At 53.7% G+C, this 22,797-nt stretch overlaps 2 protein-coding genes across 5 annotated transcripts; one reads left to right on the forward strand and one right to left on the reverse strand.

The window, feature by feature from the left end:
- Window positions 1–855: 855 nt before the first annotated feature.
- LOC107133182 (basic proline-rich protein-like) lies at window positions 856–6,201 on the reverse strand. Its single transcript, XM_059875137.1, has 2 exons — window positions 5,718–6,201; window positions 856–1,004 (listed from the first exon to the last, which is right to left on the reverse strand). Exons 1-2 carry the CDS (start codon window positions 6,199–6,201, stop codon window positions 976–978), a joined length of 513 nt encoding a protein of 170 aa, XP_059731120.1. The 3' UTR covers window positions 856–975.
- Window positions 6,071–19,463, forward strand: TSKU (tsukushi, small leucine rich proteoglycan). 4 transcript variants are annotated; one of them, XM_059874762.1, is made up of 3 exons: window positions 6,071–6,901; window positions 9,521–9,604; window positions 16,980–19,463. In XM_059874762.1, exon 3 carries the CDS (start codon window positions 16,987–16,989, stop codon window positions 18,061–18,063), a length of 1,077 nt encoding a protein of 358 aa, XP_059730745.1. In that variant the 5' UTR covers window positions 6,071–6,901; window positions 9,521–9,604; window positions 16,980–16,986; the 3' UTR covers window positions 18,064–19,463. The 4 variants fall into 4 exon arrangements, with proteins under 4 accessions (XP_059730745.1, XP_010811025.1, XP_010811026.1 ...); XM_010812723.4 differs by having other exon boundaries at window positions 6,071–6,118; XM_010812724.4 differs by lacking the exon at window positions 9,521–9,604.
- Window positions 19,464–22,797: the final 3,334 nt, after the last annotated feature.

Genomic DNA, 22,797 nt, shown 5'->3' on the forward strand with positions numbered 1-22,797 from the left:
GCAGGGCTAGCGAGGGGGGCTGCACGGAGGCACAACCCAAGTGCTTCCAGGCTCAAAGGAAAGAAACTGTGGGCAATGGAAATGTCTTTGTGGAGGAGGCAGCAGAGCTTGGAAGCTAGCGAGGACTGCAGCTGGTAGATAGGCTGGGAAAGTCATTCCAGGCAGGGGACAAAGTATGGAGGTGGGAGAGTGGGAGAGAAATATTTAGGGAAGCATCTGATTTGGCAGGAAGGGAGGAATGTTCGTTGTACAGTGACTGCTGAACACCGGCAAAGCCCATGCACCAAATCTGGCCCCGCGGAGGAATGGCTGGAATTGTTTTAAAGAACCACTTGTAGGTTCTATCTGGGTGACCCTGGATGAGTCACTTCAGAGTCTCAGTTTCCACATCTGTAAGATGGAGGTGATAAGAGACTATCCAAAGTTTTTTCTAAGAGGTTTCAAAATGAGACTATCTGTGGAAAGACATTATAAACCCTAAGGCACTCTGCCATGTCCCCCAATCCCTGTACTGAACCACCATAGGCGCTTTTAAAAAACACAACGTATGGAACTTCCCTGGTGGCCCAGTGGTCAAGAATCGGCTATCAGTGCAGGGGACACAGGTTTGATTTCCTGCTCTGGGAAGATCCCACATGCCGCAGGGCAACTAAGCCCGAGCACCACAACTACTGAACTGGTGCTCCGGAGCCCACGTGCCTCAACAACTGAAGCCCTCGAACTCTACAGCCCGCACTCTGCAACAAGAGAAGCCACCATGATGAGAAGCCTACACACCGCACGGAAGAGTAGCCCCTGCTCTCCGCAACTAGAGAAAGCCCCTGCGTCGCATCAAAGACCCAGCGCAGCCAAAAATTAAAAATAAATGAATGAATTAATTTAAAAAAACACAACAGAATCAGGAGGTTGAACTGGCATTTTTTTTTCTTCCAGCTCTTCTTTTCCATTATTTCTTCACAAGGTCTTGATGCTCTGTTAACTTTCGATCTGCCAGCTTCTGACAACTGCAAAGAAGAAAACACAGTAAGAAGAATAGCCAGAGATCCTGGAGCTTCATGGGCTTCTCTGGTGGCTTAGTTGGTAAAGAATCTGCCTGCAATGCGGGAGACCTGGGTTCGATCCCTAGGTTGAGAAGATCCCCTGGAGAAGAAAATGGCAACTCACTCCAGTATTCTTGCCTGGAAAATCCCAAGGACAGAGGAGCCTGGTATGCCGCAGTCCATGGGGTTGCAAAGAGTCGAACACAACTGAGCGACTAAGCACTAGGCACTGGAGCTTCATGGAAATATATTGGATTTGGATGCTTTTTCTGGTCAGGGCTTGACAGATTTGATAAAAGAGAAAAAAGAAAGACCTTTTAGCATTCTCAAAATGTGGGAAATAAGCAAGGTAGCCAAAGGGGCTAATGAGGCCTTTGACCTCTAATCTGGAGAGTTCTGAGAGAAAAGAGATCCTCAGCCAACACCCCATTTGAAGTATGTCTGGTCAAGAAAAGTACACAAAACCCTACAACTTACAACATATTTATATGTGTATTAATCCAACTGATCCACTCCATATCCCTGTAAGGTTATTGTTCAGTCGCTCAGTCGTGTCTGACTCTTTGTGACCCCATGGACTGCAGCACACCAGGCTTCCCTGTGCTTCACCATCTCCTGGAGATTGCTCAAACTCATGTCCATTGAGTCAGTGATGCCATCCAACCATCTCATCCTTGTCATCCCTTTCTCCTCCTGCCTAGAATCTTTCCCAGCACAGAGTCTTTTCTAATGAGTTGGCTCTTTGCATCAGGTGGCCAAAGTATTGAAGCTTCAACTTCAACATCAGTCCTTCCAGTGAATATTCAGGGTTGATTTCCTTTAGGATTAACTGGTTTGATCTCCTTGAAGTCCAAGGGACTCTCAAGAGTCTTCTCCAACACCACAGTTCAAAAGCATCAATTCTTCAGTGCTCATCCTTCTTTATGGTCCAACTCTCACATCCATACATGACTACTAGAAAAACCATAGTTTTGACTTTGTTGGCAAAGTAACGTCTCTGCTTTTTAATATGCTGTCTAGGTTTGTCAAAGCTTTTCTTCTAAGGAGCAAGTCTTTTAATTTCATGGCTGCAGTCACATCTGCAGTAATTTTGGAGCCTAAGGAAATAAAGTCTCATTGTTTCCACTGTTTCCCCATCTATTTGCCATGAAGTGATGGGACCAGATGCCATGATCTTTGCTTTCTGAATGTTGAGTTTTAAGCTAGCTTTTTCACTCTCCTCTTTCACCCTCATCAAGAGGCACTTTAGTTCCTGTGAGGTATGGTTTCTTATTTATTCTCATCTTACAGGTTAGGAATCTGAGGCTCAGGGGGAGAGAGTGACTAGCCCAACGTCAATAGGTAGCCGGGGACAGAGCAATGATTTCCACCTGGGACTCTTAGGTACCAAGGCCTCCCTACAACACCACATTCTGCTTCTTGTATTGATTGTAAGGTAGTAGGAAGAGCACTAGAGTCCTAAATATTGTTCCAGCTCTGCAGAAAACATACTGTGTAACCCAAGAGAGATCTCTTACCCTCTCTGGGCCTCATCACTATCAATCTAGGGTGGTTGTTACAGGGATTAAATGATATAATAACCGTAAAAGTATCCAGCACAGTCCCTGGCATGGGATAACAGCTAAGACTGTTGCAGCAAAAACAGTAATGAGTGAACAGCCTTTTGTACATACCAGCCAAACAGAACTGCAAGAGTTAAACAGTCTTGGTTATTCTTTAGCTGTTACTACTAACAAACACTTGTAGCTGGACTTGTCCTTCACAAAACTAATTACTCTCTGACTCCGTATAAATTATACTCTACAGCTGGCATTCTTCTCCCCCTACACTCCCTTGTAGGATTCTGCACTTCCAAAGGAAGGAGCTCACAGTCAATAACTTCAGGGACACCAGAGCAGGTGGTTGAGCTACCTGATGCCAGCTTTTGGCTGTAAACTTGCAGAAAAAAAATTATATACAAGACTTTGATGAGGATTTAAAATCTCGCCCTGTTCCCCATAGAAGCAGGGCACAGTTCTTGAGGCGCTAGCCTGCTGTGTACTCCCCTTTGCCAAATGAAGCCATTTCTCTATTTCTTCCAAACTCTGTCTCCGCACGTTTTTTATTCAGCCCTGGGTGACAGGGGGTCAAGATTTTGGCAACTATGTGACCACAAGAAGGGGAAGAGAATGGGGAAAGTGGTAGCGCATATGTGCAAAGGGTGTAGCGGCAGAATAGAAGGAGGGACCAAATTCACCAGGCATTGGGTTTCTGGGGGAGGGAAATTTGGACAGAGATTTGAAGAATTCAGAGGCCCTTCCTTCCCTTCCCTCTCTCCCTCTCGTTTCATGTGACTTAGAGGACTGGAGCTTGGGATGTGTAAAAGGGGAGCGACCAGAAGTGAAAAGCTAGGATCCAGGGGAACATATTACAGGGGCCTTGAATGTGAAGCCAAGGAGTTTGACTTTTGCCATTAAAAGGTTTTAAGGGGGCAAGCATCCTGATCCATTTTGCAGATTTGCAGTTTAAAAAGGTCATTTTTACTGCAGCAGGAACAGCAGACAGGAGGAGGGGCCTGGAGGCCAAAGGACCACTGTGGGGGAAGGGGGGAGGGCTGATGGAGATGCCCAATCCAAAGTCTCCAGAGGCCACCTCCCACTGAGAAAAGATCAAGCAAGGGAAATGATGAATGTAGCAGTACACTGAAACTGCTGCCAGCTGCCGGCCAAGGTGTGAAAGGTGGTTTGTTAGGCTTCTGTTGTGAGAGAGGCCCTTTGGAGGGGCGTAGAGCCTCCAGCCTCCGTGGTTGGAGCCTGCAGACAAAGGACAGTGGGAGTTAGAGTTAGTGTTTAGCTCCATTGTCAGATGCTGAGCCTGAGCCTCACCCCAGAACTCCACCTTAAGGGAGGGGAGGATGCAAGTTCTCCAGCAAAGAGCAAAGTTTGAGGGGGAGGGGTCCTTTGAACGATGGCTCCGTCCCCCACGGGAGGGCAGGAGATGGCCAGCAGGTGGGCTAGATGAGCAGAGGGTCAAGTGACCATTCCCCTGGCTTCTCCCCTCCCAAGCCAGCTCAGCTTTCCAGACTACACACACCATCCCTGATCAGAGACAACTTGGTTTAATAATAACGCTAATAACCCACAATGGCACTTCCTATCAGCCAGACTAAAGCCTTACTAAGATACTGTTTACTCCTCACAACAGCTCTATTACAGCTGCAGAGACTCAGAGAGGTTAGGTAACTTCCCTAAAATAACCCAGAGCTGGTAAGTGCCAGGGCTGGAACCTGAACCCTGTCCAAGCTGGGGGCCCTCACCAGACACGAACTGGCAGGTCTTTCCCACCTCCAGGCCCAGAAGAAGTAGGAGCGGGAAGGTCTCTGACCCTTCTTGACGGCCCCAGGATGCACAGAGAACCACAAGGGGATGCACAGTTGAATGTCAACAGCATCCTTATTGAGCACGACTGTGAGGAGACTGGGTGCAAAGAGGCCTATGGTACAATTTCAAAGACAGTTGTGATGAGACGTCTGAGCTGGTGGCCTCCCAGTTCCAGAAGCTGGGATTCTAATGAGGGGAGGACAGTGAGAGGCAGAAAGGAGGGAGGGGAGCTTTCCCTGTCTCAGGCTGGTAGGACTAGGCTCCCAGCCTTCTCCCTGCACCTCCCTAACTGCCAGGGCCCCCAGGCCTCGCCATCCCAGGGGAGCAGAGTGGCCACCAGCACCACCACCACCACCACCACGCAACCACACAGACTAGTGCCAGTGAGGGCCTGCAAGAGCACTTTGTCCCCTGGAAAGCCGATTTGTTTTTGCTGCCCTGAGGCCCGGGCAGTGGCCTCTACTCCTTCCTCCCCATCTCCTTACTTGTCTCTCTCCTTCCCCAGGCAGACAAGCAGACACAGACTCAGAAGCCCAAGCAAAATTTTTTAGTTAAAAAAAAAAAAGCAATAAAAGGAACAAAAAGACTGGGTGTGCAAGTCTGGGCTACTGTAAAGGGAACACTGCCCAATCTCTGCACAGCAGGAAAGCTCCTGGGAGGTCCAGGGTTCAAGGCCAAAACCTCCCTCAATCCCCAGGCCATATACTTCTGGGGTGCCTGAGAACTAACACCTCCTTCAACCCCAGAGTGTCTGGGTGTGCAGGGAGACTCAAATTCAAGCCCCTCAACCAAACACACACACACACTACTTGTAGGGAATGCATCCAACAGGCAATTTCTTCCCCCCAACTCCCAAGTGAAAAAGGTTTCTTGGATGCTTTTCTGCACTTTTTACCATAAGGAAGGGTGAGAGAGGATGGGCTGCAGAGGGAGGAATAGATTTAAACTGCTCCCTGTTTCCCTTCTTAGAAATCTAACCAGAAGTCGATGGTTCCCTCCAGGAAAAGAAAAAAGAAATTTAAAAAAAAAAATCTGTTTCCCTCTCTCTCCTCTCTTGCCAGCTTTTCTGCCTAAGCCTTACTGTCTCTCTGTCGATTCGTCTTTCAGCCAGTCTTTCCCTGCTTCAGATTCTTGGACTCCCTCTCACTAACGTCTTGGAACCTCTTTCACCCGTTTTAAAAAACTGGGGAACCGGGGGGATGAACTCGAGAAGAGGGAACCCTCACCATCCAATCTCTTTCTTAACAAAACATCTCTCTTTCTCTCTCTCTCTCCACACACACACACACACACACACACACACACACACTCCAGCGACCTCCAGATGTTCCCGACCGTGCGGCCATCTGCTGAGAAGGCTCAGGCGCTCCGGGGAAGCGGGCAGGGACCCCGGGATGCAGAAAGCTAGGAGCAAGGCCGACTAGAGTGGGCGGGAGCTGCATGCGCACTTTTGAGACGCTCCCTAGGGTGGAACCCGGGCTGGGCACGGGCTCTGCCGGCGGGCGGGGGCGCGGAGTGGGGAGCGCGCCGGGAAAGGCCAGCACTTTAGCGACACTCCCTAAGTCGCCGGGCGGCCGGCCGGAGCCGCCACTGGGCGCTGGGAGGGCGGGTGGGGGCCGGGGGGCGGGCCACGCCGCGCCGAGAAAAGCGCCGGCCGGAGGGCCCGCGGCCGGGCCGCCTGGGTGAGCGTGCCGAGGCGGCTGCGGCGCAGGCTTCCAGGTGGGTACGGGTCCCCGGGCAGAGCGGGAGTTCGCGCTGCAGGCGAAGGACCGGAGGCCCCTACCCCAGCCTCGCCGCTCCATCCGGCGGGCGAGCCGCGCTGGACGCAGGGGCGGGGCCGGGGCCCCTCAACTTTTCCCGGACCCAGGGCGTCGGCAGTGGCCGCCTGACGCTTGGGGCTCGGCCAGAGTGAGGAACCTGGACCTAGAAGGGGGGCTTCCAGGAGACAAAGGCTCTGACCCGGGGCCGTGGGCGTCGGCCGGCGCCTCTGGGGTCTTTGTGCGGACACGTGCGTTTGTGGGTCTTTGTGAATTTGGTCCGGGGACATGCATATGCCCGTGCCTTTGTGTGTCCGTGATTTGGGGACGGGGGCAAGGACCCGGGATGGGGGCCCGCGTTTGGTTGTGGGTGTGGGTGGACGCATCGTTGTGTCCGCGTACGTGGTCTGTGCCTGTCGACGTGTCTGGGTTGGGTGTCCGCGGAGTATGTGCGCGCCGAGAGCCAGACACCGCCCCAACTCCTCGCTCCCCTCAGTCCACCCGGGCCGACTTAGCTTCAAACTTTTCTCCGCGTTCCTCCTCCCCGCTGCATCCCGGGCCGGGGGGCGGGGGTGGTGGTGGGGCGCTGGCAGTCCTCCCTTCCTACACCTCAGGGATTTTTAGAGCCGAGAGGGAATGAATAGGATTGGTGGGTGGGGGGATCGGCAGCGCCTGAAGACTGATCCGAGCCAAGGCTGGGCAGAGCGTGCCGGACACCCTAGGCGAAGTGGCTGGGAGAAGAAAGGTAAGCAGCGGGTCCTGGCCCCCCGACTTGGGGGTTGAAGAGAGGAGAGGAACGGGCACCGGTGTGGCCCGCCCCACGCTTCTCGGAGAGAGTGTTTGTGACCGAGAGAGACTTGTCTGTTTGGCGGAGAGGCCAGCCCCTGGGGCCCCCCTTCCCCTCCTCCCGCGCCTCCTCTTTGAGATCCGCACTCGGTTTGCATCCCGCCCCTGGGGTGAGGGGGTTGAACCCTCCAATCCCAAAGGTGGAAAGGTGATGATGGCTCCGGGGACCTCCAGCTGGGCTGCTGGCAGTAGGAACCTTGCACACTGTAGTTTCAAATGGAACGTCCACTGGCCCACAGTATGGCACTAGGCAAGTTGCTTAACCTTTCTGAGCCGCAGTCACCCTGTCCTGGATGGGGTGAAAACTCCCTCGCGAGGCAGAGCCTGCGGTGGGGATGAGCGGCGCAGCCAGGGACGGCCAGAGTGCAGTGCCCACCCACACTTGCCTGGCGGAGGAGGTGACTCAGGAGCTTCTGATCCTCCCTGCCTGCTCTACCCTTCGATAAGTCCAGACTTGCAGAGTTCAAGTCTGATCTGAGAGTGAGGGCTCAGACTGCCGGGAGCCTGCTTTTTGATCCTGGATGGCAAAGATAAACCCAACAACCCCCCTCCCTCCCCTACCCCTTGCCAGTCTTTAACCTAGAATTTTGCTAGGTCCTGCAGATGTGAAGGGTGGGTACAAGCCACTCACCTTGGAAAGAGGCAACTGTGGGCGCTTTCCTTTCCCTCTTTGGGCCTCAGTTTCCCTGCTGGAAAAGGGGTTGCTGACAGCCTCTTTCTTCCCTTCCAATTGTGGCTGACTGGTTGAGACCTTAGAACCTGGAAACACTTTGATATTTAACACTTCCATTCTGACTTGGCACTGATTTACTCTTTTGAAGAGGGAGAGGGGAGATAGCTGTGAAGTTATGTACAGATTAAGGCCTTCCTGGAGTCCCTGCAGTCCAGGAAGGCTGAAAAGCAGCAGAATCGGGAAGTGGGGGGAATACACTGGGAAAAGAGGCAGAAAGTGCCTCCCCCCTAGGGAGCTGCTCTGCATGACTCTGTGTGTCCCGAAACAGCACAGGGGTGGTCAGCATTGTGGACTGCCAGATGCAAGATTGGGGAAGAAGGGATGGACTTCACCCTGAGGCTGGGAGGGACTGCAGGGGCCACAGAAGAGGGCCTTGAATGCCAGACTTAGGAGCGGAGATCTAGGCAGTGGAGAGCTGCTGGAGGGTTTTTTAAGCTGGCATGATAGGGTGGGGTTGGTAATTCTCAGAAACTGTCCTCTGGCTCGTGGGTGGTGCTGGAGCCTGGGAAGCCAGTCTGGAGGCTTGAGTGCTCCGGCCTCTTAGAGTCAGAAGGAGATTTTCACTTATTTCATTGCTTCCTAGCTCTGTGACCTTGGGCAAGTGACTCTTCCTCTCTGATTCTCAGTCTCCTCATCTTTCAAATGAGGATAGTAATTCTGGTCTCACTGATTGTTATGGATGTTAAGTACGATGACAAACTACCTGTGCTAATAAAATGAGAAGAGGTTTGTGGCCTGTATTGCATTGTGCAGACATCTGTCGAACTGCACTAACAGTAGAAGGCAGAGCCAGTATCTACTGTGGGTCCTAAACCTTAGTTCACCACCTGGCAAAAGCCCTAAGTATCCTGCAAGCTTGGACCAACTGATACCCTCTCCTAGCAGAGGGAAGCTTTTTGCCCAGGGCATTTCTCCCATCTGGCTTATCCACTTCACATGGCCAGGTCCACGCAGGAGAGGAGCTGGACCATCAGAATTGGAGATGGCCACACGTCACAAAGTGTGTTGAACCTTGACAGGGGTGGCCCAGGAGGAGAGTGACCTTTACTGGATGAAGGGCGAGTTAGACTGGGAAAACCTCACAGAGGAGGTGACTTTTGAATCAAATGAGTGAGAATTTGTATGGAGGACAAAGAAAAGGGTGTCTCTGTCATCTTCACTGAAGGGGACAGCCTGTGCAAAGACATGGGGCCCAAGGAGAAAGACAGGCCCCCAGATAGGCAAACTCTCTTGGCAGGAGAGGCTTTAAAGTAGGAGCGGTGGTGCAGTCCTGGTCTGTCTGGATGGCATTCTGGTGCCCAGCAAGGCTGGCAGTTGGAGGCAGAGGGCCAGGAATGAGGCTGTTGCAGCAGTTCTGGCCAGGAGGCCTCCTGAACCCGACCGGGGCAAGGCCCAGGGGAGAGGGAGGGGAGGACTGTGAGCCACCCACCCAGGGGTGGCTGCCAAGTCTCAGGTCGTCATTCTGTCACCGGTGACACACCTGCTTCAGCCTCCTCCAGCCTCTGCAGTATTTCCACACTCCCTTATCAGCTCGCTGGCAGAGCACTTGTAGCCCAAGTGAAGCCCTGGAGGGTGCACTGAGAATCCAGGAAGAGCCCATGTTGGAGTCTTCTCTGTCCTCTGCCCCTGCCTCGCTCTCAGATCTGCTCGTGTCACTGCTCCTTTTTCTTTCCTGGTCTCTGAAATTACGCTCTGGTCGGGGGTGGGGCAGGAACCCACATGCAGTGAGCGCGAGTGTGTGCCAGGCCTGGAGCTCAGTCTTCCTTTACCTCCTGTAATCCTCAGTGACCTTGTGGGAACAGCACCAGGTTTCTCACCAGGTTGCAGATGAAGACTCGGCAGGGAGAGGACACACAGGCCTCCTAGCAGGTGAGGTTCGGTGGGGTGGAGCCCAGTGTGCCTGACTGCAAAAGCCATTTCCTCTGCCCCATACTGCCTTCCCGTGTGTCTACACATGCCTCAGACCAAAGGGAACTTGCCAAGCTTCAGAATGGAGAAAATAGTATTGGGAGCCTTGTCCATTTCTCTGTAGATTATTCTCCAGGGATGATATCATGGAGGCGCGTAGGCACCAGGTGTCAGAACACCTGGATCCTGAGTCCAGCCTCTGACCTCACTGTCTCTGTGACTCTGGGCAGATCACCGAACCTCTCTGGGTCTCTAGGCAGGTGTACAATAGATACCATGCCATCCAACCTGCTGATCTTGTAGGGTAACTGAGCAGATGAGAGTTGAGGAGGCAGTGGAAAGACTGAGAGGTGTCCTTTGGTGAGGCGGCAATATTCTAAATGCCTGGTGTATCTTCATATAGTACCTGCTCTGTGCCAGGCCTAGCAGTCAGCTTCCAAGACCTAAAAGTGAATCTAACCCCATGCCTGCCCACAGGAGCACAAATAGGTAAATGTAATTATAGTCCAGCACAATCCACATGTGCCCATTTGTAAGGTGAGGCACAGCCGTATAAGGAGCATTGGATTTGGTTTGAGACTGGTTCCTATTCTGCCCCACTCAATGTCAGTCTTCTCGTCTGCAGAACAGGGACAGTAGTCCCCATGGTCAAGGGTGGTGGGGAGGCAGGAAGGAGCCACTGCTGTAGAAGTGTGTGGTGAGCTGATGTGTTTGCACAGATGTGTGGCGTTAGTGCCTCTGTTGGGAGAGCCAACCCTCAAGGCTCCGGGAGTTTGGCCCTAGGCATTCTCTTTGCCTTGCGTTTCCAGGACTGACTTAAGCAGTTGGGGGCCAGGACACTGATGGAATTTCCACCTGGGGATTTCATTGGCATCAACTTGCGTGAGCTCACGATGAAGGGTGGGACGTGACTCAGCACTGAGCAGCCAGTGGAGACAAAACCCATCTCGGGTGGATGCTCGGTCCCCTGCCCAGCTCGTCCCTTTACCAGGGGCTTCCCCTTAAAGACGTGGTGAGGAGCTGGCAAATCTGTGGGCCATAGATGCTGGGGTGCAGGTGAGTGGGACCAGGAGGACACGAGCTGGAACCCCTAGCCCCAGATAGGCCTCAGAGGAGAAAGGAGATGGGGGCCTTGCCAGCAGACACCAGCATGGTGACCAGAGGCTGTTAGCACAAGTAGTCCAAGACCCGTCGGGTGCCTGGCACCTCTTTGGGTAGTTGGGTGGGGAGGAAAAGAACAACAAATAACATGGTCATGGCTTTCAGAAAGCTTAATAAATCATCACGGTCCTTGTCTACTATGCATTCGGCACTCAGCTTGTAGGAGTCGCACCAAATGTTCCACTCGCTGTCCCCTAATGCTTCCACCAACCCTGTGTTGTCACCCGTGTGGAGGACACTGAGCCTCAGCAAGGTTGAGACGTGCTCGAGGCCAGTAGCTACAGAGCTGAATCCACAGCCAGCTCTGTGTCCCGTGGTTGACTCTTAATTTCTGGGCCCTCCATTCATCCAGCAAGTTTGCCATGCCTGCTAGGCCTGGCTCCGGCCCCAGCTGGGGGAAGGGTTAACAGGTGAAGAAGGCAGGGTCACCGCCCCAAGATGCTTCACACTTCAAGTCAGGAAACAGGCAGGTCAGTAAAGGCAGAGAATTTACCTAGTGTGCGTCTGAAGGTGTGTTGACAGTACGGAGCCAGAGGCCCCTCGAAGCCAGGAAAGGAGGGGGAGTGGCCCAGGGGCCTGAATGGACAGAACGGGCTTTGTTCCACTGGCAGGGCTGGGGCAGGCCTGGGGGATGCGGCTGTCCTGGCAGTAGTGTGAAGCGTCCAAACCCAGGTCCCAGGTCCTGCTGTGCTGTTTCCTTGCCATCACAGTCCCTCTCTGGGCCTCAGTTATCTGTGATCTCGGAGGGGCCTTCCAGCTCTTCCAGTCCTGGAATCCTCTTGAGTTTGGGGAAGTGTGCACTAATTCAGAGGCCACCACCGTAGGTTCAGATCAAGATGGGACTTTCAACCCGAGGGAGGACCATGGGGGCAGATCTGCACAGAGGTGCAGATACCTGTGTGCCAGAGAGAACTTGGTTTCTGTAGGTAAAGCGTAAGTCAGGAGGTTTTTAAGAAGGGGCATGATCTAGCCAGAGCTGCTTGAGAGGCTCTCCTAGCGGAGTCCGCAGTGGGGAGACCTGCCTGGGGACCTCTTAGGATCCCACCACTGACACTGTAACTTTCCTTAGCGTCCCGATGGACCCATCAAGGAATCACTCATGGCCCCTGCCCAGCGGACCTCATGCCGCTAAGCCTTTGTCCGGCTGCCCTTATGTTCTGTAACCTGGCTCATCAGTAGATGACTTTGATCTGCAGGTTAGGGTTTGGAGAGAAAGTGAAGTATCCTCTCTTGGCGTTCCATGGTGAATACCTGCCTGCCTTTCCCTTTCTCCCGAGCGTAGATCACAGGGTCTCGAGAGAAGGAAGGAGGCAGAGTCAGTTCTACAAGACAAGAAAACTGAGGCTCCAAGAAAGAAGACTCTCAAGTTCACACAGTTAGTAGCAGGGCTGGCACTAGAGTCCTGGTCTCCTGGATCTAAAGCAGGTGCTAGATCTTGATATGAGTTGGTGTCCTGTCCCCATTGCTGGTCTGTAAGCCTCATGGGGACAGAGGCCCTGGGATCTCCTGCCCTGACCCCAGCATGCACCTCACAGGGCCTAACAGACCGCCTTGCCCTCATCAATTTAGTGCTGTGGTTGATTGTGTCTGCAGTGGATATGGGTAGAGGTGGAATGAAAAGGCACAGTCTTTGAATTATATGGCTTCCATCCCCTTGGGGCCTCATTTCTTTACAGGGATGTTGGTCTTCTGAGTCTCTTCACAGCCATCTTCTCTGCAGCTGATGGGACCATCATTAGTATCCCAGATTCACAGCTGAAGGTCCAGAGAGGTTAAGTGACTTGCTCAGTTCTACTGCAAGTTGATGTCGAGAGTCTTCTCAGTCTCTGTGCGGGCCTTACCTCTCCCTGGAGCTGAGGCTAGCGGTTTTTGTGAAGAGGAACTCACATTAGTCATCCCTTCCCAGACGCAGCAGCCCTGTTGAGAAACAGCATAGCTTGGTTTCCCAGGAAGAACTGCTTTCCTGGAGGGCAGTAGTAAGACCTTTGTCATGTTTGATAGTGTCTGCTGGAGGAAGAGAAATCCCCTCCCCAGCCACTCCCTGTCTGGTGAGGAGGGCCGGGGAGCCCCCACTGGACCCTCCCCCATGTGGGGAACCATGCTCAGGTGCCCCCCCTGCCAGTATGTTTCATCCTCTTGACAGGCCTGTGAAATGGCTATTAACACCTGTATTTGACACATGAGGAGGATGAGGCTTGGAGATTGTGGCTAGCCAAGGTCAGAGAAAGCAGAGATGGCCATGAGACAGTCCTGAGTCTTCATTACTCAGTCTGTTTTATATCTATATATATATAGTTACTATAAGAGAGGAAATAAGAGGGGGAAAAGGAGATTAAGACATGGTGAAACCACCCAAAGTTCTGCCATTTAAAGGAAGACCACTACAGGGTTGACAGATTTTCTTCTAGACTTTCTAAAATTACCGTTTAGGTTAGTCTTTTTTTAAATGTATAGCTATAATTTTCTTAGCATACAATTTACCCTTATGATCCTTAGCATTATGGCATCAGCCCCCTCCTACATGAGGTTGCAGACTCTTCTGAGCACTATTTTTATTGACTCCATAAGATCCCTAGGAGAGTTCCACAGGCATCTTGAGGGGACTGGGAAGCACTGGGCCTGGAATCAGAAGGTCAGAGCCTGAGCATCAGCTGCCGTCACCTCACTGGCGACCCAGGGACAAGATGAGGGACCTCAGCTTTCTCATCTAGAAAGTGAGGGATTGCACGCCCTGCTCTGCAGCCCTCACAGCTCAAATAAGCAAAGGTCTTTTGGAAAATATCAAGGGCTGTGCCCTTGGCAGGGGTTTTCCTTATCTTCCCTCAGTTTCCTCCTGGGAAAGTTCTGCCCTGCCTTTGGCTCCTGGGCCTTTTGCTCTAAGCAGCAAAACCAGACCTCAGCATCTCTGAGTCACTCACACAAAGGCACTCCTCACGTTACCCAAAAGGGGACATGACCTCTGAGCAGAGCAGGGGTACCAACCCTCAAAGACCACTAGCCCACGTCTCTGCCTTTGCCCCCTGCTGGCTCCAGAGTTGAGAGACCTTCCAGAGATTTCTCTCTCCTTTTTTGCTTCTCCCAGGGAAAGATAAGGAAAACCCCTACCAAGGGCACAGCCCTTGATATTTTCCAAAAGACCTTTGCTTACTTGAGCTTGTGAGGGCTGCAGAGCAGGGTATGTAATCCCTCACTTTCCAAATGAGAAAGCTGAGGTCCCTCATCTTGTCCCTGGGTCCCCAGTGAGGTGATAGCAGCTGATGCTCAGGCTCTGACCTTCTGATTCCAGGCCCAGCGCTTCCCAGTCCCAGCTGCATGGGACAACCCTGAGAGACCTCTGGGCTCTGCTGTGACCTCAGGAACACCCAAGAGCCACTGAGTATTAGGAAGCTGGGTACTGACGGTCACAGCAGCCGACAGTAGCTGGAGCCTGGGCCTGGGACCCTGGACGCTTAGCTCTTTTCCCAGCAACACATAGAAGTGCACATTCCCCCTGAACCTAGCCGGTTACGAGGTTACAAAGGCCTGAGTTCGCTTGCTGGTCTCTGGCGCCTTCCCTTGCCATCCTCAGTTTCCTCCACTGTAACACGGACATAAGAATGACCTCCTGGAGTGACCAAGAATGGCGTAAGGGGACATGTGACTGGCACGTGGTGGGGACAGGCTCAGTCACTGTCAGCACTTTCCACTCTGTCCAGGCCTGGCCCAGAATGGGGGCCCATGGAGAGTGTCCGCAGTGCAGGGCTGAGCAGGGACCTTGTCTGGGGTGTCCTGGAAGCATCAAAAACAGTTTTCCAGGCGGGTCTCCATCCACACTCCTGCCCCTCTGTGGCCCGGTGATGACCTCCCAGCACAGGTGCACAGCGCTTCACAGTTGGCATTGCTCTGCATGTGACTTACATCAGTGTGTATGAGGCAGGCAGGAATTACTGCTTTGTGGTACAGAGGACAAAGCCTAGGGCTGGAGAGGCCCCTCGTCAGGCGGGTAGGGGAGCATTGAGCTGAGTTACATAAGCAGGAGCTCATGAGGGGCTGTTTGGCACTTGAGAGGCACATTGTATAATCACCTTTGGGAACGAAGGGTAATCTTAGGCCTTTTTGTGTGCATTTGGTGTTTGTTTAAACCCCAGGAAGGGGTGGGTATGAGCAGATCAGCTTAGCAGGGAAGGTGAGGCCCTAGGTAGTAATGAACTCCTCCTGTGAGAAGCTCACCCCGGGAACAAAAGGGGTGTGAAGCAACTTAATATTTTCCTTTTGGTTCCAGACATTGGAACACTCTGTCCAGCCTCAACTGGGACCGAGCCCAGGATGCACCTGGGCTGGGTTTAATCCTCAAATTGGACTCCACAAAAGAAAGGGGTGGGAGAGGAAGGGCCTGCAGAGGGAGGCCGGGGAGAAGCGCCCAAGTGCAGATCAAGTGGCTGCCCCTTTAAAGTTTCATGTAGAACTGGTAATGCGATCCTGCTGCTCCCCCATCCACCCTCCCCCCAGCCCACCCCTCCCTAAAGGCCAGGGGGAGGAAGGTTGGGGGGAAGACGTGGCAGGGGTGCAGAGCGGAGAGCTGGGCCACTCCAGCTGAAGGATCTGCTGGCGTGAGGCTTGGTGTCTTCTGCTCTTCTAGCGGGAGAGGGTGACCACAGACTGTCCAGTTAGCAGCTTTCTTTCACTGCTCAGCCTTCTCTCTCATCCTCCAGGGAGCTGCAGATGTGTGGGGGGATGAGTGTTGAGGGTGGCAGTGTACAGGTGGTGCTTGGCATCAATGGCAGCTGCTGTTAGAGTTATCCAGGGAGAGACAGTGAAGCCAGGAGAGGGGCAGTGGCTTGCATTGTAGCCCCCGTCGGTGGGAAGAGCCCCTCTTGGATCGCATCTCTCCTGCCAGTCACGGAGGCAGTAGAGGAAAGTAGAATTAGGACTGAGCAGGCCTGGGTTCTAATCCTGCCCTGCTTTTTACATACGGGTTTTGGGTAAAACCCTTTTTGTCTCTGAGCCTCTGTTTATTTATCTGTATAATGGGGGACACAGCCCAGCTGCCTGCCATGGGTTAAAGGAAGGGCCAGAAAAGTGTAATCACTGACAGCTTGGGGGTCAAGGTGGGCAAGGGGAAGGGACTCAGCAGAGTGGTCCCCGGGGCCCATCTGGAAGTCTAGATGCAGGGTCCCCTGTTGGAATGAAGGATCCTTCCCCTAGAGGCCAGGCCAGGGGAGAGGGCTTATGACTGAACCCAGCCATTGTTACCCACAAAAGGAGTGAGGAGGGGACAGTTGCTACAGGCCCCCCTTGCAGGAGAGGCCTTGGTTTGGGAAGCTGGAGCAGGAGTCTCAGGCACAGCTCAGCACGACAGTGAGCCATGCCCCTGGGAGCACCGTTCAGTTCCGCTCCCACTCACATGTGGCCATGCATGGCTTTCTGAACCTGAGTCTCAGTTTCCTCTTCGTGAAGTGCTGACAAGATTGCTGCCGTACAGCTTCTGTGGCTGTGAGGGCTGAGTGAGGCCGTGCAGAGAGCCAGCGAGCACAGCACCGAGCCCGCAGCACAGGCTCTGCAGAGGTGAGGGGAGCACTCCCCAAAAGCACCTGCCCTTCACATCCCACGGCAGGACGGTGAACATGCACGGAAGACTCAGGCTCCCACCTTCACTCCAGAACAGGCCCACTCTCACCTGCCAATCTTATTCAAGAAAGGGTTCACATACTTCCAGTTTAAGACCCAGCTATCTAGCCTAACTCGCCATATCATACAGATGGGGAGACTGAGGCCAGAGAGGAACAGGGACTAGGAATTATTTGAGGAAGGGGTATTCAGGGAAAGCATCTAGGGGCACTGAGGGGCATGTGGCAATTTTCATCTGTGCCTACACATGTTGGCCGGGGTCTTCCAGGTTGGGCGAGAACCATCTGGAATGGGGTGCGTGCATGCTTATGGTCAGTTCAGTTGTGTCCGACTCCTTGTGACCCTTTGGACTGTAACCCTCCAGGCTCCTCTGTCCATGGGATTCTCCAGGCAAGAATAGTGGAGTTGGTTGCTATTCCCTTCTCCAGGGGATTCCCCACCTAGGGATCACTCCTGCATCTCTTATGTCTCCTGCATTGGCAGGCAGGTTCTTTACCACTAGTGCTACCTGGGAAGCCCCTGGAACGGGGTACCCACTGCCAACCCTCACCTGTGGCTCTCTTTCTAGCCCCACCATGCCGTGGCCCCTGCTGCCGCTCCTGCTGCTGCTGCTGCTGGCCGCAAGCGGGGCCCAGACCACTCGGCCCTGCTTCCCCGGGTGCCAGTGCGAGGTGGAGACCTTCGGCCTCTTTGACAGCTTCAGCCTGACACGGGTGGGCTGCAGCGGCCTGGGCCCCCACATTGTGCCCGTGCCCATCCCCCTGGACACAGCTCACCTGGACCTGTCCTCAAATCGGCTGGAGACGGTGAACGAGTCCGTGTTGGCAGGGCCGGGCTACACCACGCTGTCTGGCCTGGATCTCAGCTACAACCTGCTCACCAGCCTCTCGCCCACGGCCTTCTCCCGCCTCCGCTACCTGGAGTCGCTCGACCTCAGCCACAATGGCCTGGCCGCCCTGCCCACCGGGAGCTTCACCAGCTCGCCCCTGAGCGACGTGAACCTGAGCCACAACCGGCTCCGCGAGGTCTCCGTGTCCGCCTTCGCCACCCACAGCCAGGGCAGGGCGCTGCACGTGGACCTCTCCCACAACCTCCTCCAGCGCCTGCTGCCCCATTCCTCGCGGGCTGGCCAGCCGGCGCCCACCATTCAGAGCCTCAACCTGGCCTGGAACCGGCTCCGCGCTGTGCCCGACCTCCGGGGCCTGCCCCTGCGCTACCTGAGCCTGGATGGGAACCCGCTGGCAGCCATCGGCCCCGGCGCCTTTGAGGGGCTGGCGGGCCTCACTCATCTGTCGCTGGGCAGCCTGCAGGGTCTCCCCATGCTGGCGCCCCACAGCTTCCACGAGCTGCAGGGCCTGCAGGTCCTGGACTTGTCCAGCAACCCCAGGCTCCAATGGGCAGGACCTGAGGTGTTCTCAGGCCTGGGCTCCCTGCAGGAGCTGGACCTGTCGGGCACAGGCCTGGTGCCCCTGCCCGAGAAGCTGCTCGTCCACCTCCCCGCACTGCAGAGCATCAGCGTGGGCCAGGGCGTGCAGTGCCGGCGCCTGGTGCGGGAGGGCACCTACCCACGGCAGCCTGGCTTCACCCCCAAGGTGGCCCTGCACTGCATAGACACCCAGGAGTTAGCCGCCAGGGACTCCAATACCTTGTGACGAATGGTGCGGCCTGGGGCCATGGAACAGACTGTGTCCTGAGTTTCCTCAGGTCCTGGGTAATTTATATTTTAATGTGCCAATGCCCACAGGGACTCTCCATTCCTGTGTGGCAGCATCATTGAAAGAGAGGCTTTGAACCTGGGACCCACACCCAGGAGCAAAGTCTTGTCCTTTGTCTGTGTTGCTCCCCGGACCATAAGCCGAGGGTCTTCGATGCCAAACCAGACAGCAGCACCCTGCTGTCCTTCCCCACTTGTCCCCAAAGTGCCTTCCCTGAGGCCTGGACCAACCTGACCTGTGACAGGAGGTGAGTGGGAGGGAGGTCCAGCCGCTCGGATGTGGGTTCTTCTATGGCATAAATCTCTCTTTGTTCTGGCCACGTGAGGCCTACCTCATTCTTTTTTCTTCCCCTAGAACTCTGGATAGGACTTCAGTTATAAAAAGGATGGGAGAAAAATGTCAAGCCCACTTCCTCATGTGACAGATAGAGAAACTGAGGCCTAGAGAAGGAAAAATGGTGTTCAGAGGTCTCACAGCAGCAGAGGCATGAGTGAATCAGTGTCTGGCCTGCCTGCCCACAGGGCCCATTTGCACTTTTCTCTCCTCTAAATCATGCCCCCCTCCCCTTTCTGGGCTCCCCCTTGCTTCCAAGACACATCCTCCCATTTGTGCCCTTTCCCTGTCATCCCCAGGAGGGCAGGCCAGGGCCTCAAGGGTGGCACTCTGGGCCCGGTAACTAGCTGTGGCACAGGCTACAGTTCACCTCAGAGCCTCTGGAAGCCTCAGGGGTGCCAGTCCCAGTTTCCCACTTGGGTGGCATCCCCCAGCGTCCAGAATGGAAATGTGCTCCTTGACCCCTGAGGTACTGCCTCTAGCTGGTTCCTTAGGAGTTGATGCAGTCCTGGAGCCCCACCAGCTCCGAGGGGCCTCCTGGAGTCAGCCCCTACTGGCCTTGTGCCTGACAGCCCAGCTCAGCCTACTCCGAACGCAGCCAAGGAGGCAGGGTAGCCCCCACCCATGTTTATGCTTCCCCACCAGGGTGGCATCTCAGCTTCCCAGCCCTGGGCTCTTTCCTTAGTATCAGTTTCATAAAAGTTGTTGCCTTTTTAATGGACTGTCACTTAGGACCACCCCCCCCCCCCCATCCAGGTCCCTGCTGGCAGGGGATTGGAAATACGTCATTTGTAAAAGAAGGAAGACATTGCATTTGTTCACTTTTGTAACACTGTGTCCTGGGGATGAGCTGGAGAGGAGGTGTTGGGTAGAAGCCAGCCATATGTCGCCACGTGGGCATCCATGGGGCCGGTCCCTCAGAGACGCCTACAGGACAATGAGAGCTCTGTCCTCCCCCACAAGCCCCACCCAACATCTTGGTTTAATAAACACTACAAAGAGTCTTCCTCTTGCCATCATTTGACCAGTATCCATTGACATTCCCCAGACGGGTCTCTGGGGCCACAAGGATGAATCAAGACAAGCTTGTTCCCTCTGAAAAGCCCAATAACCTCCTAGGATTAGGGGAGTGAGGGAGGGAGTTCCTTGGGGTGGAACCTTTCGGTGCAACTTACACCCTCGACCTTCCTTACCTCTCTTCCTGCCTCCCCAGCTCCAGCTGTCAGGCCCTTGCATGCCTCTGCCTTTGCTCAGGCTGTTATTCTGGGACCAGGCCCTTGCCCCCCTACCCCAGCTTCTCTGCTCCTTCCCGGCCTAATAGACCCAGTTTCTGCCTCATCTCCTTAGAAGCTTTCCCCAAGGTCTCCACCATCCCTCCTGCTAAGCCCCAACAGTACTGTGTTCCTTCCTGGCATCTGAATACTGTGGTACCCTCTCCTGTTCACACACTTTCTGTGACAGGGAACCCACTTCCAGCTCATCTGAATGGCGCTGCTGTCAGCAAGTTCTTCTAACTGGCCAAGATCTGCAGGCATATATCCGTAACGGTCACCACCACCACCAAGCTTATCCTGTCTGTTCTGTCTTCTGGGACTCAAGTTCCTGGGATGGGAGGGGACAGGGACACCTGACTAAGAGCAGCACAGGGAGCTGTGCAAGCCCTGTGGTGGGGTTAGGAAGGCTTCCTGGAGGAGGCTCATCCATGGGGTCAAGAAGAAGGACAAGTGGACTTGGACAGAGGGGGCTGGCACTTGGAAGGGTCATCGGTGAGCAATGGCACAGATTCCCAGGACATTCACGCTATGTGTGTGGTTGGGGTGCTTGCCCATCACGTGGCTTAAGCCCCCCACGGCTTGGACTCCCTGAGCCAGAGCCTGGCCACCACCAATATGGGAAAGGTCTGAAGCAAGGGGGACAGGAAAGGATCAGAGTGAGACCCCAGCCTTCACAGTCCTCAGATTAGTACTTCATCCTCCCACATTCCTTGGGGCAGGAGAGACCTCAAATACAGGGGTGGAGGGAGGGATCCCTAAGACTTTCACCCAGTGGGTCTTAAAAGCCCCATTTGAAGAAAGTGTCCTTGGGGGAGGGCTATCGAACATAGGGGTCTTAAAATTAGTGGCGCTGAAATCGGAGGAAAGGTAGCCGGTAGCCGGGGCTCCTGCAAGTCACCTGGCCCTGAGCTGCAGCTTCTACATCTGCAAAACGGGGCGGGGAGGGAAGCGCCAGCAGGATGCTGGGCTCCTCCTTCCCAGTGGGGGCATCCCCTTGCACACCTCCAGCGCCTGCGTGGCCTCACAGAACCAGGCGTTCCCGCGACCCCTCCGGAGGCTCTCAGCCCGCAGCGCCACCTCGTGGTCGCGCATGGCCAGACACCCCAGATCCGAGGGGTCGCCAAGCAAGGCGTAGAGCCGCTGGAAGCCAAAGTAGACCAGTGCAGTTTGCGCGGTCATCCCTACTGCCTTCATCCCGCCACACTCCGCCCTCTTGGAATCCTGGGGCAGAGAACGAGATCATTGGAATCTTACAGTCATAGAGATTAGTGCAAACCTTCTGTTTTGGAGTTCCCAAAAAAGGGTTAAAATTGTGTGATTTCGGCCAAGTCACTTTTCTTCTCTGAGCCTGCAAAATGGGGATGAAAATATCTCCCTGCACAGGATTGTATGGAGAGGAAAGGACGTAATAACACTTGTAAACAATCAGGTACAGTGCCTGGCAGAAAATACAGACTCCAGAAATGCTTGTTTTCTCATTCATTCAACCATAGAATCATGAATTAGATTGTAGAACCACGTGGTCGTAGACTCATATTTTGATATCTGATTCAGAACTGAAGGATTTCATAAAGCTTTAGGATGGTAGACCTGCAGAGCCATAGTGTGGTCCATGGGATCTTTGCTCTGTGCACCTAGGCAGAATAGACCTTCAACACACACGTCAGCTGAGTTTTAGAGATGGGGAAACAGCTGAGCACAGGCTACAAAATTTCACTGCACTTCATTAATAATTCAGTTGTGATTTACTGGGCACATGTCCTTGGACATGGTGTACATGCCATCCTTTCCTCCCCATAACTGCCCTGGGCATTACTGTCACCATACACAGCTGAGGAAACTATCCTACTCCTGTCTTCATCTGTCAGATGGTGAGTCTGGCATTCCTGGCTGTCTCACCTCAGTGTCCCGGTCAACTGTGCAGAGGTGTCAGGGCAGAGGTGCTCTGAGAAACCAATAAACACTAGGACTCCATTTTTTTTTTTTTTCTGCTAGAAGAAAAAGACAGGGTGGAGTTATGCAACTCTAAGTATCTCCAATCAGACCATGGACTCTAGAGCATGAAAATGTTAGTCACTCCAACTCTTTGTGACCCCATGGACTATAGCCCACCAGCCTCCTATGTCCGTAGGATTCTCTAGGCAAGAATACTGGAGTGGGTAGCCATGCTCTTCTCCAGGGAATCTTCCTGACCTAGATATCGAACTCAGGTCTCCTGCACTGCAGAGCATGAAAAGCCAAAGATAAAATCCTTCCCCTCCTGGCCCCATTTTACAGATAGAAAATGGAGGCTCAGAGAGGAGCAGCCCAAGGTTACATGACAGGTGACAGGGCCCCTTGGCCAGGATTCTGTGCTTCAGGACTGGCTATATACTTGGTGGCTGCTGCTGCTGCTAAGTCGCTTCAGTCGTGTCTGATTCTGTACGGCCCCATAGACAGCAGCCTACCAGGCTTCTCCGTCCATGGGATTTTCCAGGCAAGAGTACTGGAGTGGGTTGCCATTTCCTTCTCCATACTTGGTGGAACCTAGGGTAAAATGAAAATGTAGGGTCTTGTGTTCAAAATTATTAAGAATTCAAGATGGCAAGAGCAGAGTCTTAAACCAAGCATGGGGCCCTTCTAAGTTCCCATTGCCCATTGAAGCCAGTCCTGCTGTGCTTAGATCTTGAAAATCCAGTAATTTCCCTCCATGAGTGTTATCATACCACCCGCTGATTTCCCCAAATTGTCATGGCCAAGCAGTTGACCTCTCAGAGAGGGTATGGAGATACCATCACCCATCAACTGCCTCCAACTCAGCTCATAGGATGTGTCTCTGGACGAGACTGCCAGGCATGTGGGGAGCAGGGACCTACTTCTGCTTGTACCTAATGTCCACCAAGACATTAGACATCATCACAGGCTAATAAGGTCTTGCCCATTGATGCTCAATGTTGTATGACAGCTAATTTCACCAGGGGGCAAATGTCCATTGATAACTGATATTTATCAGCACCATTGTTCATCCATGACAGCCCTCACCAGTGGCTGATACAAAGGGAGAATGCCCACTGCTGCCCAACAT

This window comes from Bos taurus, chromosome 15 (genome assembly GCF_002263795.3).
Source record: "Bos taurus isolate L1 Dominette 01449 registration number 42190680 breed Hereford chromosome 15, ARS-UCD2.0, whole genome shotgun sequence".
In the NCBI taxonomy this organism is placed as follows: domain Eukaryota; kingdom Metazoa; phylum Chordata; class Mammalia; order Artiodactyla; family Bovidae; genus Bos; species Bos taurus.